This window comes from Molothrus aeneus, chromosome 3, assembly GCF_037042795.1.
Source record: "Molothrus aeneus isolate 106 chromosome 3, BPBGC_Maene_1.0, whole genome shotgun sequence".
Taxonomy (NCBI): domain Eukaryota; kingdom Metazoa; phylum Chordata; class Aves; order Passeriformes; family Icteridae; genus Molothrus; species Molothrus aeneus.
In genome coordinates, this window is record NC_089648.1 from 81,782,007 (window position 1) to 81,796,247 (window position 14,241).

At 36.2% G+C, this 14,241-nt stretch overlaps 1 protein-coding gene across 20 annotated transcripts in view; it reads left to right on the forward strand.

The window, feature by feature from the left end:
- MYT1L (myelin transcription factor 1 like) overlaps nt 1-14,241 on the forward strand; it is a 310,753-nt gene that overhangs the window by 245,468 nt on the left and 51,044 nt on the right. For 13 of the 20 annotated variants that reach the window (XM_066547254.1, XM_066547257.1, XM_066547256.1 and 10 more), the window contains 5 exons: nt 2,446-2,693; nt 4,968-5,204; nt 6,879-7,000; nt 7,362-7,424; nt 7,924-7,992. In XM_066547254.1, the coding sequence (XP_066403351.1) occupies nt 2,446-2,693; nt 4,968-5,204; nt 6,879-7,000; nt 7,362-7,424; nt 7,924-7,992 (739 nt within the window). The remainder of the gene's footprint in view (nt 1-2,445; nt 2,694-4,967; nt 5,205-6,878; nt 7,001-7,361; nt 7,425-7,923; nt 7,993-14,241) is intronic. The other 7 variants (XM_066547272.1, XM_066547263.1, XM_066547269.1 and 4 more) reach the window with 1 other exon arrangement.

The following is a 14,241-nucleotide window of genomic DNA, read 5'->3' on the forward strand; positions in this document are numbered from 1 at the left end:
TTGAAATAATGCAGCTTTCCCTTCATTAGTGAAATGATTGATTTTATTCATTATAAATCGATGATCTTTGTTTCTCTGAAAAGATTCTGTGAAATGAACAATCTGGGTTATGTGACTCATCTTCAAATGTACAGCTGCAGTAAAGTTAAATAACCATGGCCATTTCTCTCCAAGTAAGTTTTGCTTAAATTATTGGTAACCTGAAAGCTAATAATTGCGTAGCATGTTTATAGCACTTTACATCTTCAAAGTGTTTTGCAAGTGAATCACAACACAACTAAATTTTAGAAGCAACTTTCTGTTTGTAGAGAAAATGAATTCAAGGGATAATGTAGTTTGACCAAGGCCACAGAGGAGTCCATATCAGAGCCTGCATGAGTTTCTGGTGGTTAGTCCTATGTATAAAAGCTGCCTCTTTCCCTCCCTCTCTTTAGCACACATTCTCATATACATATATATATATATAAAATTTCACATGTAATATGTCTCTTATGTCTGTCTAAATGTGACCTGCTATAACAGGACTAAAATTTTTTGAAAACAACTAAAGTCTTATTTGTTCCTATGATTTTCGAATGATAGCTCAAATTTGGCAAGTTCAGTGGTACAGAGTGTTTGCTGTGTTAACATAACACAGTAAAAACTGTTATTCAATTGCTTCCTTAAGTATAGGAAAATTCTTGCATGTCTTGGATACTGTAACAAAGTAACAATGGATAAATGCTGAATTTTTAATGACCACCACTGACTACTATATTAATAATGAAACTCTTGAGGAACAGTTCACAAATTTATTATTAGTGGATAGCCTGCTAGTGTAGTGCTACTATGTGTTCAAAACAAAAAAAAAAAAAAGTGATGAATGTTTAGCATTCACTTCACTTAAAAAAAATCACACCCTGTGCATTATGTGGCTTTCCTGAGAAAACTCCATCTGTTTTGATTTAAGTAAAACACTATTTCCTTTGCAGTAAAAATAATGCCATGATTTTTTTCAGTTCTTTAGAGAAAGGAAGATGACATAAGCTCTAGCAGAGACATTTTGCTTTCAGATTCTTCTTTTGAACCCTGTCTGCCTACCAAAGCAGCCCATGGTTCACAAATGGGCTGTGCTCATGGGAGCAGATTATTATATGTATGTCTGTTCAGACAAATACAAGAGAAGAGCCTGGCATTTAAATGGAGCCCATCATGGAAGAGCTCTGTCTAGGGCCTGACCTTTTTTGTATAGCTCTCTAATCAGCATGCTAGTTGGTTATTGTTACACTGTGCTATAAGGTATGATCTCTGCAGTATACATTTCCATCTTAAGGGGAAGTAGTTGCTGTAATATGCATGGTTGTATCCTCTTGACTTTGACTTTTATTTTTTTTTTCTGAAAATACATAAACTTCTACATTTGGGAGACAAGCTCACACTTTCTTGCATTTTTACAAACACTCTTAAAACAGCTCATCTGGGAAGAGGGTTGGGGAAATAAGTGGGCTAATAGGGCTGCTTGCCCTTACTGCTGTAATACCTTTGGCTGCAAGGAGCATTACTTAAAAGCAGCAGCAGTGCTGCCTTGTGTTTAGACAGGCTGGATGTGAGCACTGTCAGTGCTTTGGCTCTTCTGTGACCACCTGTGGCTTGTGTCAGTCAGATGGCAGCTGGGCATCACTGAAGTGGGAGCAGGGAGGGGTATTTCTGGTCCTTATCGGTTTTGTGAAGAGTTGTAGGTGCTCAGGTTGTTTAAAGGGGGAGAGGAGGATTTTTCACTTGTTCCTATTGTTGCCATTTAAACAGCCATTGCTTCTGCCTTTGTGCAAGTCATGGTAAAACTAACACATGACCACCACCTTTTTTCTCCTATCGTGCTCCTGTCTTTGGGATGGCCAGTGCCATACTTGCCTGTGGTGTAGGAGGAAATTAAGCTTTTAGGAAGCATGAGGTGTTTGAGGAAATATGGGTGGTACTGTGGCCCAGAGGCCAAGTTCATCAGCCTTGAAGTGGGTTTGATCTCCAGTAACTCTGGGGAGTTCTAGGCCTTAAACTAACAGTTCCTCATGTAAATAGGAAAAGGTCCCATAGTGTTACATTGCCTGTCATTAATAAAAATGAATGAGCTGAGCAGATTGTACCTTTTGTCTGACTATATATGTGGGGTAAAAGCAGTGTTTCTGTGTTTTTATTGTTTTATAAATCCAGCCTGTTTGTCAGAACAATTCATGATCATGTCATGCAGATTTTTTACAGGAGGTTATTTCATATGGTCTCACACATGTAGCATATAAAACTCACAGACAGAATCAAGAAATACAGCCATCATTCTTATTGCGGGCTTTTTTTTTTTGGCATTGGTTACTGTTCCTCATTATAAATTTCACCTCCAGCAGTTTGTTTTCCTCTTCACTTATGCAGAATGCTCCTTCTTTTGAGTCATCCTTGTCATATTTCTTCCCACAGCTAAACGCTACTGTAAGAATTCAAGTCCAACCAGCAGCACAACAAGCAGTTATGCCCCTAGCAGCAGCAGCAATATGAGTTGTGGTGGAGGCAGCAGTGCCAGCAGTACCTGCAGCAAGAGCAGCTTTGACTATACTCATGACATGGAGGCAGCACACATGGCTGCTACTGCTATTCTGAATCTCTCCACCCGCTGCAGGGAGATGCCTCAGAACCTCTCCACTAAGCCTCAGGATCTCTGTGCAAGGGTAAAAATTAGTAAATCTGTTTGTTGATGAAGATTTTTCTTAACTGTACTTGCTCTGTGACCCTGATTGAGAGAAAAGCTTTAATACATCTTGCCTTTTTTCCCCTCAAAATTAACATAATCTGGTGGCTGTGCTAAAGGAGGGAGGAAAAATACCAAAAGAAAGATACAAATTGCTCACAAGTATCACAGGAAATCATGATGGTTTTATAAACTAATGATACCAATACCATGTACTCCTTTTTTAAATTTGTCTCTTACTATAATTATAAAAGATGTTTGGATTGCTCAAGTGGTACTAATTTCACTGCTGTTTGGGTATTGGTTTTTTTTGAAAGTCTGGTTCATACATTTGGCAAAAGGATTAAGATTTAACTCTGCATTTTCATTTAACAGTCACAAATGGGACCTAAGCTTGTAAGATTCAGTGCAGAGAAATCTGTGGTGCTGTATGTTATAATTTCTTGCCTGTCTGTGATACCAGAGTTCTTAAGTCAATGCATAATATATTTGAAATGCACAAATCCTTCAGTATAGGTGACTTAAAAAGTGCATAACAGTCTTGCAGAGTGACTCCTGTACTGTGTATTCATACAGCCTCAGTATATTAAAAAATGGCCATCACAGATACAAATAAAAGCTTTTGTCATTAAGATTTCTGTATTAAGAAAAAATAGTGCACTATTAACATTCGTTAAAGATTTAGGAGATTTCATTTTTAACTTTAAAGTTTTTGCTCTGATAGCTGTTCAAAAATGAGTATTTAACATGCACAAGCAAACAGTACAGCGTTGCCTACAGGAGACCACTAGATGGCTGAGCAGACAGATGCAGTGCAGAGGAAACGTTTTTATTCTGCTTGAAGAGAGATTTTGAGCTGGCAGACATGTTCTGTTCTTCTCCTATAGACAAAGGTTTGCTTTCCCTTTCTGTGCAAACCACCTCATGCTATGATCATTCATTACAAACTAAACCTGTAGCAGTATTAGTAATATTGATGCTCCAAGCCAGAATGGACTTTGTTTTCAAATGATGCTTTTTAAATTAATTGATTTAATACGGTTCAAGAGGGAAATCTCTTTCTCTCATGTAAATAAATGCAGTTCTTCTCTATTCATTATGATGGGAGAAGTTGGAATACAATGCTGAAAATCTTATGTGTCTAAGCCAGAAAGGGCCTCTTTCCTAATGTGTCACTATATTGCAGCTGAAGGAATGAGTCTGAGGAGATCAGCAAATACTTTCTAAATTAAATTAGCCAGATAGCAGCAATTAGATATAAGCTCTAACAAAAGGCAGTAATTCAGAAAGAGAGATTTGCATTTGCAGTGGTTTCCTGCAGCTCTGTTGTTACTCAAGAGGAAAGAAACTCACCCGACATACAAGGAGTCAGTCGGATTCGCATTCATTTTGAAACCAAATTTCTCATGGAACACTTCATTTTTGGAAAGATGAGGGATTCTCGATGGGCCTTTTTATGTTATCTGTCCTCAGTTTTTTTTAATTTTGTGTTCATTTTAAGATATCTTATTTCTCTTTATCTAATATAATAGTCAACACTTGTTTGTTTCTGCAAAAGAGCCCATACTCATCCCATTTTTCACAGTAGCAGTTGTCACAGAAATTGGAACAAATTATTATCAGAATAGATACATGAATTGTTAATATGTGTTCATCTGCAGGGAAGGAGCTGTGAAACTTAAATGCATTTCCTCACTGACAAATGGTTTCCAAAAGGACTTCTTTTGGTACCATACCTCACTGTTTAATTTTCTGACATTATCTATTCAAGCACTGACTGCTAATGTAAAAGAAAAAAAGAAACAAAGATTATTTGATGTTAGCTGTTTTTTGTTTCTCTAATCACCCAGATGCATGCCATGACTGAAAACAAGAATTATGCAGATGTTACCTCACAGGTTACTTCACCTGTCACAGAATAAATCAAGAACATAAAGACAATGGCAAGAAAGTACCTTTGGAGCTTTCTCCTTTATATATCAGATTTTGCACCAATGTGCTGGGTAGCAAGAGGGGTACTGAAGACTCTCCCCTTTCCCCCCAAACATCAAATTAGCCATTCAGGAAGAAATCTACTTTAACAGCATTAATGTTGTATAACAGCATCATGCTATGTGTAGGAGGGGGCTCAATGCTTACAATCTATACAGGAATGGAAAAGCATTTTATCATTCTGCTAGGCAATCAGATTGAAGAAGAGGTAGCAGTTTGCCAGTGTGAAGCTGAATTAACAATATTTTTCTTATTTTGACAGAATCCTGATATGGAAGTCGATGAAAATGGGACGTTGGATCTGAGCATGAACAAGCAGAGGCAGCGAGATGGCTGCTGCACCATTTTGACCCCACTGGAGCCAATGTCCCCACAGCGACAAGCCGTGATGAACAACCGCTGTTACCAACTGAATGAGGGTGACTGCTGGGACTTGCCAGTGGACTACACTAAAATGAAGCCAAGTAGGATAGATGAAGATGATTCCAAAGAAATTAATGTATGTCTTTTTCATCTATATAGTTCTTGTTGCAGTCTAATTTTGGTAATTCATTAATTTTCTGGAATTTGGAGGGAAATAGGAAGCAAAATTAGTATGTGACAAAACTGGTGGTTTTCTACAAAAAGGACTTTTTGGTGGTTAATCTTTAGGACTATATCATGCTGGCACACATCTGATCTGTGACTAAGTTCCATAAGACAACATTTGAACCATGAATGTGAATCATGTTTTCTAACAGCATCATCTTGTTAACAAATATTTTCTGCAGTAAAGATGTTTTGCTATATCCAGATTATGTTACTCTGTATAAGCAATTTGACATAACCGTGCAATACTGGGATAATCAGCTCTGAAGACAAGATATTCTCCTGAATTTGAAAACCATAAATGATGTGCTATTTGAAAGCCTGTATTTACTTAGGAATCAAATTAAACAAAGCAGCAGAGTATAATGTAAGCTTTCAACTATTTCAACTAATCTTCTACATTACTTATATGCTCTTGATAGCTCTGTGTAAGGGCCTGCATTAATTAAATACTTTTTCTCAAAAATACAAAGAAGGGATACAAGAAATCAGTGTTACTTTTCTACTTATAATACCAAGACAGCAGCAAAACCCTTTAAACAGAAGAGGCAAATAAAGGAAATATGTCAGTGAATTTTTATTGCTTTTCAGAATAGACAGGACACTGAAGAGGTCTGCTGACAAGGTTCAGTGATGCTGCTTTCTTCTGTCAGGTTTTAACCCTTATCCATTGTGCAGCTTAAAATCCTGCACTCAATTCAATTTACTTGTCTGAGGACTTCTAGTTGGTTTATAGCTAAAAATTAAGCTAATCATTTCTGTTTAGCACATCTCTTGCCAATTTTAATTAAACCATAAAACAATTCTCAGTGTCTTTGAAATATACAACGACGTGGCATTTTCACCAGGTAGCCTGAATGCATTCTAGCTTTGGTGGTACAGTTTTGCTAATAATTTCCCTGAAGTTGGCAGGAAATCTGTCACTATCAAGGAAATGTGAGGTAAAGCAGCGTGTTTTCTCAAAGAACTCCCTACTTCTACTATGTTGTTTATAGCACCATCTGCAGGAATCCCTGAATCCCTGCATTCAGCCACTGCATTCCTGAAATAGATTGGTTTGAATTTCTGAACATCACTAAAGTTAATTACAAATTATATCATTCTGTCTTGCCAGACAGATCATTGATATTCATCCCGGACTGAGATTCTGTGTGCAGATGTTAAGATTGCTTCTCTTTCATCTTTGAGGTCTTCTGAATCCTTAAAAATGCTATTTAAAACGGCTTTTTGATGCATAAGATACTGCATTTAGTCATCTTTTTTGCCTTTCCTCTGTTGTGCAATGACTTTAGGGAAGAGACCTGAGTCTTTAGAGAAAAATAATATGACAGCTACAAAAAAAGCCAGATTTTTTCCTTTTTATTTTTCTAATTAAATAAATTATATATTTCACATATTGCGAAGTCTTCATCAAAATATTCAAATATTACTCAAAAGTTTAGTACGTGAAAGAAAATAATTTCATTAATTTTCTCTGTCAGAATAGGATAAGAAGGAGATACCATCTGATGACTCTGCTTTGCATTATTTTGTGTAAGTTGTGACCTTCTCTAGCTGAAATTAATATGTATATATTTGCCTGTAGCCGGAAGATTTGGATCCTTTCCAAGAGGCACTTGAAGAAAGAAGGTATCCTGGTGAAGTTACAATCCCAAGTCCTAAACCCAAATACCCTCAATGCAAAGAGAGCAAAAAGGATTTAATAACGTAAGCATAATGTGAGGTGAAATTATTTATCTCCTTTTAACTTTTTCTCTCTTTGTCTTCTTTTAAACCAACGAATACATATACGCCTTGCAGTATGAGCATGCAACATTTGCAGCATATAAATGTTTCAAACTGCCAGTTAAGTAAAGTGATAAGCTAATGTGTATTTGCTTGTTCTTAATGATGCTATATTGTATGGAGACGCCATTTTCATTTAAACCTGTTCATTTTGCAGCTTTTCGATTAGGATGCTTAAAACCCCTTGCAGTCATTGCAGCTAAACTGGAAACAATGAAACTTTTAAAAGTTTTTTTTAAACATACTTACTATTTTGGCTGTTTTTGTTTTTGTTTGGTGGCAGATGTCCAACACCAGGGTGTGATGGGAGTGGTCATGTGACTGGTAATTACGCCTCACATAGAAGGTGTGACTTCATTTTTTTCATGGTGGATTCTGTCTTTTCAATTTATTGTTTTCAGCTTACCTCAACAATGCTGTCAAAGTAAAACGTTGAACTATGTGTTAACCCTTTGAGTAATATATGTTGATCTTAAAAGCATGCTAATTTGTGTGTTGTATAAACGTCTTTTATTTTTAAATAGATTACTAAAATTTCCAAACTATTCCTTAAGCATTTAAGTAGTTAACCCAGGAATCTCCAATATTTTTGTTATATTTTTTCTAGTTCATAGAGAAACAAACAAACAAACAAGAACATTTACAGTATGTAATTTTGGAAGTAATATTGATAACTAAATATATTCAGAGGGTTAACTATATTATGGAATTCAATATTACAGCACTTGCCCCATCGCTTTTCTGCATTACAAACTTTTACTTTTTAATTTTTATGTTGTGTTTGTTTGGGAGTGTTCAGTTAATGAGAAGATTAACATACTTGTATGTCCTGCCATGTCTTACAGTTTATCTGGCTGTCCCTTGGCTGACAAAAGCATTCGGAGTATGCTGGCCACAAGTTCACAAGAACTCAAGTAAGATATAAAGAACAAATATTTTCTTTATAAATATTTATTTGACCGCAAATTGTGTAAAGTTATATCAGAAATTAGAAATGCTGTCTGGAGAGCCACTGCAGAAGGGGCTGATCCTGCTTGGAACATGTATTGAAGTCTCTAGAAATTCCATACAGGGGGGCTCTGTACATAAGTCTGTTGACCTAGTATGTCCTTTTGTGTGTCCATTAGGTGACAGGGATGGACAAAAGACAGAACTTCTGGAATTTCAGCTTAACGTTTGAATTCCTTTTCAATTTTTTTCTGAACTTTGAGTTTGCTAGTTAGAACAGAAAATTCCCATACAATTAGACTGATGAAACACTTCTGATTACACAAGCAGTAAAGCATTGCAGTTTCTCAGACACAGTTGGAGGGAGAACAATTTGGTTTTCCCAAACGCTTGCATAATTTTCCCTAGGTTCGTATCATTGCTACCAGTCTAATGCATTTTCTCATGTGACTATGTTTTTTTAAATGTTTACTAAGTTATCCCCTGCTTAAAGTGGGTTCTTTGCCATTCCTTTCAGTTCTTTGGAGTAACAATTTTGAACTATGAATGTTAGAGGATTGGGAGATGTAGCTTTGCTCTGTCTTCCTGCACATATGCCCTACTGCAACTCTCTGTGTGGAAGAACTATAGCATTTATTTGTGCTATGACAGGGCGGTGCTCCTGAGCTGGCAATGTGGTTAAGATGGAGAAATTTTCACAAGAAATGAGGAAAATTCAGTAGGGAAAGTATGAATGGATACCACATGCTGCCATACTGCTTAGCAGTATTCTGTTTTTACAACACGTTTCTTGAATTCAGTACATATGCTGATTAAAAAAAACCCAAACAACTCTTGATGTAAACCGTGGGAAAAATAAGAAAGCAAGCATGAGAAAACTGCTGGAGTAAAATTGCTCTCTAGTTTTACTTAACTTAGTTGCTAGAGGTAAACAATACATGCAAAATTTACAGCTGATTTCCCACTAAGTAAAAAATAATGTTTTTGAAACTATTAGTTTAGGTCATGCTGATATATGCTGCCAGAAGAATATGTGATATGCAAACGGGGATGTAAATGACATCAGGGAAAACATTTAAGTATAAGTAGAGAAAGACGTGTACCTCAGAGAAACTCAGATTTGGACCTGGATTTTGGGTTGGGATGGGTCAAATGGTAGAAGTTTGAGAAAATGTGAATGCATAAGCAAAACACACTCAAGACTCTTGAGGCAGCATGAATATTTTAAGCAAACCCTTCATAAGGTTTCTACTTAGCTAAGGAAGCTGTTTCTGAATTACTTAATCTCCTCTGCTTTTCTCAAACATCTGCAGTCAAGGCTGCCTGGTAGAAACCAGGAAGACAAAAATCCCAAAACACCTAAACTTGAGATCCCATTTCTATATCATGCCACTCTCTCTACTTTTTTCAAGTTTTTCCTAAGCAAAAAGCAAGATTAAGTTAAAGTAATATTTTTAGGTTTAAAATCTATTACTTATTATTCATTAGCATAAATTATTAATTTAGCAGTTACCATTATACCAGTTGAACATATAAAACTCCGTTAAGTTTCAAAATGACAGAATTTTAAGCAGGCTTATTTAACTCAGCTCTCCTTTGTATTTGCACTATGTGGCAATTCCTTGTTTTCTGATCATATATTTTTCCACAGGATAACAAAGTAAATCATTGCACAGGGCAGATAGTAATCATTGCATAAGCAACTAATTAATTTCTTGTCTTTGCCTTTATTATCCTCTGTGAGGCCCTGTCTTTGATTCACTCCAGTTTTCTCAAACTGCCTTCTGAAGATATACCTATTAATTCATTCACACATTTGTCACTACCATCACATCTGAGTGTTTCCTAATAAATTTAGTTACTTAGTTATGAAAGAAATTTTTTTTCATCTGCAGTTATACTCTGAAGTAAATAGGGTTGTTATTATCCTCATTTTAAACCAGAAATTTAGGTATATATTTTTGATTGCTCACTTGGATACTTTTAGGACTCAATTTGTCAGTTCTTCACATTATAGAGAACTGTATATGTTCAAACCCTTGAATTTGCTTGGAGTAATGGGAATTTAGCAGATCTATGTAATGCAACTGACCTTTTGTGAAAAGGGATGAACTCTGCAGAAAAAGCAGGAGAGTCCAGTTCCAGAGTAGCCATAGTGTCCTTTCTCCTATCCCAAAACTCTAATCAGTCCCAGCTTCCACTTGGCCCATTTACTCTGTCCTGTTTTCCTTTTCCTTCATCATTATTTTTACTTCGTTTCCTGTCTAAAGCTCCCTTGTCTGATCAGCCCATCTCCTGCCTTCATCACATTTATATTTTTATTGTCCTCTGTCTCTATATCCTGTGAAGTTGGTACAGAGACAGAAATAAAGCATCTTAGCATTTCCCACATACATTTGAAAGCAGGGAAGTGGGAGTCCTATGGATGGCAGCATCCTTTACACAGCTCTCATTTATGCTCTTGTTCTCTGCTTAAGATGGAAATGTGATCATGTAAATGTAACATGCATGCACAAAGCAGCTAAACCAAAGCTACATAAGAGGATTTGATTTTGAAATTTTTGCACTGTGAAGTACTTCATTTACATTGTGTTTGAGTTCTGGGATTATAATTTCCTTGTTTCTAAAATGAGGAAGCAGAAGCTGAAAAGAAGCAGAAAGTACATAATGAGGGACACTACTGGCCATCTGTCAGGCCACCAGCCATCAGGGGACATTTTGGTGTCTGCTCTATTGCCTGGGCTGCTGTCGTAGCAACAGCAGTAGAAGCTTTAGTGGTCTGCATGGACTGGCAGGAGGAGATGGGGAGCATTGCTGGGATGTTTCACACGTGTTTGCTGACAGCAGAAGAGTAGTGAGAATCAGAAACCTTGGCTCCTGCCCCAGGCTGTAGAGGGAAATGTATACACATTTTTTACCTATAACCCAAGCTGAGATCCCTTCTGTCCTTTCCCTACCAGTCTATATTGTTCTCATCTCTTCTTCATCTTTTATTCCTTGTTCAGGTTTTTAATGTAGTTTTTTCCATTCTTCTGTAAAGATTTCAGCCTTTTAAAAACTCTTTGCAAATACTTGTTTAATGTACAGGGTACAGAGAACAATTGATAGTGTAGTAGAAAAACTGATAGAACAGCATAGGAATCTTGTTTCTGGACTGCATAATTCAGAAGGATTTAATACTTTTATGGCTTTACCATCAGATCAAATGTCACACATGTGCTGGTAAGGCCTTCATCTCACATTTTACTGATGCATTATCTTTTTGTGTGTATTTTACAGCACATACAAATAATGTATAATGTAGCTTCCCAACTGGAATTTTGCTAACACAGGTTTGTTTTTTTTTTGTATACCAACTAAAATACAAAATATCAGACACTTCAAATAATTAATAATATCATTCATATAATATTCACAATCAGAATAATATAAAAATCCTACAAGGTTAGAGAAATGTTTTGCTTAACAGTCATGCTTATTGTATTGCCTTTTGGAAATTGTGGCTCCAAGATTCCATTGCTCACATTTCCTGGCTTTCAGAATAATAATGTTGCAATTTTCAATTAAGTTGTTCCAGGGTTAGTTAGCATAATTATTCCTTACCACCCGTGCTTCTCATCTGTGAGGGTTCTCACTCAGGTTTACCATGCAGATTGCACAATTTTTTATTTTTGCCTGAAGCTCAAATAGGAAAGTGAGAGCCTCTGTGCATAGTTTGTCAGCAGACTAAAGCCATTACAGCCTGGTCAGTGATCTCCAAATAACAGAAGAATATCTTCAGCTTTAATTCTCAGTTACTTATGCTGGGGAAAAAAAAAGGAAAAAAAAAAAAGGGTTGACAGCTTTAAAGCTGTTTGGAGAAATCAGTATCTGGCAGGAACCAAACTTTTCCAGTATTAAGATTTTGGTTATAGTACTTGTGAAAAGCAAGTAATTTTTAAGGGACCTAGGAACACTATATTGATGAGTAAAGTTAACTATGATGGGGAAGCAGTTAACAGTCCACCCAGTGAGAGCTACCAATATTAAAGTATTCATAAATTAAATTCAGTGTGATCTTACCAAGGGGCCTTTCTTTATCAGTTTTCTTTATTTATTCCTTATCATAGCAGGTTTTTCTAACAGTTATGATTACTTCTAAACTGTAATACCATTGTGGAATTATAAATACTGTTAAAAACAACATTTTGAAGCATTTTAAATCTTATTCAAAACAAGTAAAAGTGAAAAACCCAAACAATCCAAAGCTAGAATTAATTTTTGTTTTAAAAGGACACATTTTGTTCATCAGTAAATCGATCCCAGCTAAAACACAGCTGACCAACTGTGAGAATTTCTACTCGGTGTCCTGTCAATGTGGGAACCTGAGAACTCAGGTACCAGAGACTCCCAGAAAGTGACAAACTTATTTCTACTTAGTTCTACTTTGATGTAAAGATAATCACAGTTTTTCAAAGGTCATTGATATATATATGCACACACATATATATGTATATACTTTATGTATATAGGTAATTAAGTGTTAGCTTGGTCTGCTGTTGAACTAAATAACCTATCCTCAACATCTACCCTTGTTGTCTTGAGTCAGTTTTCTGCCAGAAAATCCCAGTGTTGCTTATTCTGAAGAATCTGATCCTCAGGAAGATTTGCAGTTCAACCAGGTGCCTTCAAGTTTGGATACTTCCTGATCCTGTTGTAGTATGCCCAGTATTTCCGTCCCAAGGCATCTGTGTGGATTTTCTTGTTTTCTGTGGTGGATGTCTTTTGGTATTTCCTATGGAGGGAGGAGTGCAGCCTCCTTTCCCTCACTACAATGAGGCCTGAGAGCTTTTGTTTCCCACATCTCTTCTTAACTCAAAGTGATGCGCTCAGTCTATTTTTGCATGTTCTCTGCAATAAAATAAGAGTCAGAATTTCTATTCCTCCATCTTTTTTCCATGTCATTCTGCCACAGTGATCTCCATATTCTTGGTGATCTACTCTTTCTCTTAACTTTCTTTCACTCATGCCCCTGTTCCCAGAGGTGTCACCCTGGCAGTGTTCATATAGAAAAGTGAGCTTCTCTGAAGCTCTCACTGTTAGCCATGATTCCTCTTGAAAAACAACTCCATGCAGTACAGTGTTTTCATGACAGAAAGGATATCCTTACCTCATACTTCTAGGGAAGCTCTTCTATATTAATATATTACCTATTATTTATTTCTACTGATGTGATTTTACTGCAATTTGCTCAGCAAGAACTGGGAAGAAGAGGCATCCTCCCAGAAATGGAGAAACTTCTGTTGTTTTTATTCTGATAAATAAATAAATAAAAAAATTACTGGAAAAGAGTAGTATTTTCCTCCTTGCTATAGGCATCTGGTAAAAAATAGGCCTTTTCAAATATAAATTTAAAATGCAGAGACAAAAAATATTAGGATGTATTAGTAAAACACCACAGGAACATTTCCCTCTTTAGATAGGTAACCACATTATTCTTGGACATTGACCAGTGCCTGTACTATCTTGAACCTTGATGGCTCTCCCAATATACAGTCACTTTATGTACTCAAACCAGTTATTCCTGCAGAATTCTGTGTACCTTCTGGAGTGAATTCTCCACCTGTATCCTGTGTTTTCTACTTGAGGTGTTTCTGATGTTCAGTTCCTGGATGTGCATTTGTTGTTTCATCTACAAAGAAGTATTATCCTTTGCCTTACCTTCCCTTTCCCACCTTCCCTTTCCCTTTTCCTGTTGAGATCACATCTGTCCTCCTATAAGAATGCAGAAAGACTTGAGACCCATTATATAGTTTTCACTCACTTTTATCTTGGAAAATTACTCTTTGCTGCAAGAGAAATAATCATTTCCATTCCTATTTTCACCTTTTTACTCCTGTTATTTATGTCTTTTTTTTTCTACATGGAAACTTAATAGAAGTTGTCATTACAGTTTTTCTTGAATACTAAGGTTGTTGAGCCTAGTAAGTAATCTTGTGTTAAATTGAAATACTCCTTTGATGCTAAGTATGTATCCTTTGAATCTGCAGACGCTTTTTGAAATTCCTTGATGCTTTAGCTAACTTGTATAGGAAATGTGATTGCAAGGACCAGATGTGATGTATTTGGAAAAATGCTAAAAAGTGCTTGATTGAGCCATTTGTAAATGATAGTGTTTTATTAATTTATCTGCAATGTTGTGGTAACAAAAAACTGAACAAACTGTAGTTTTTTAT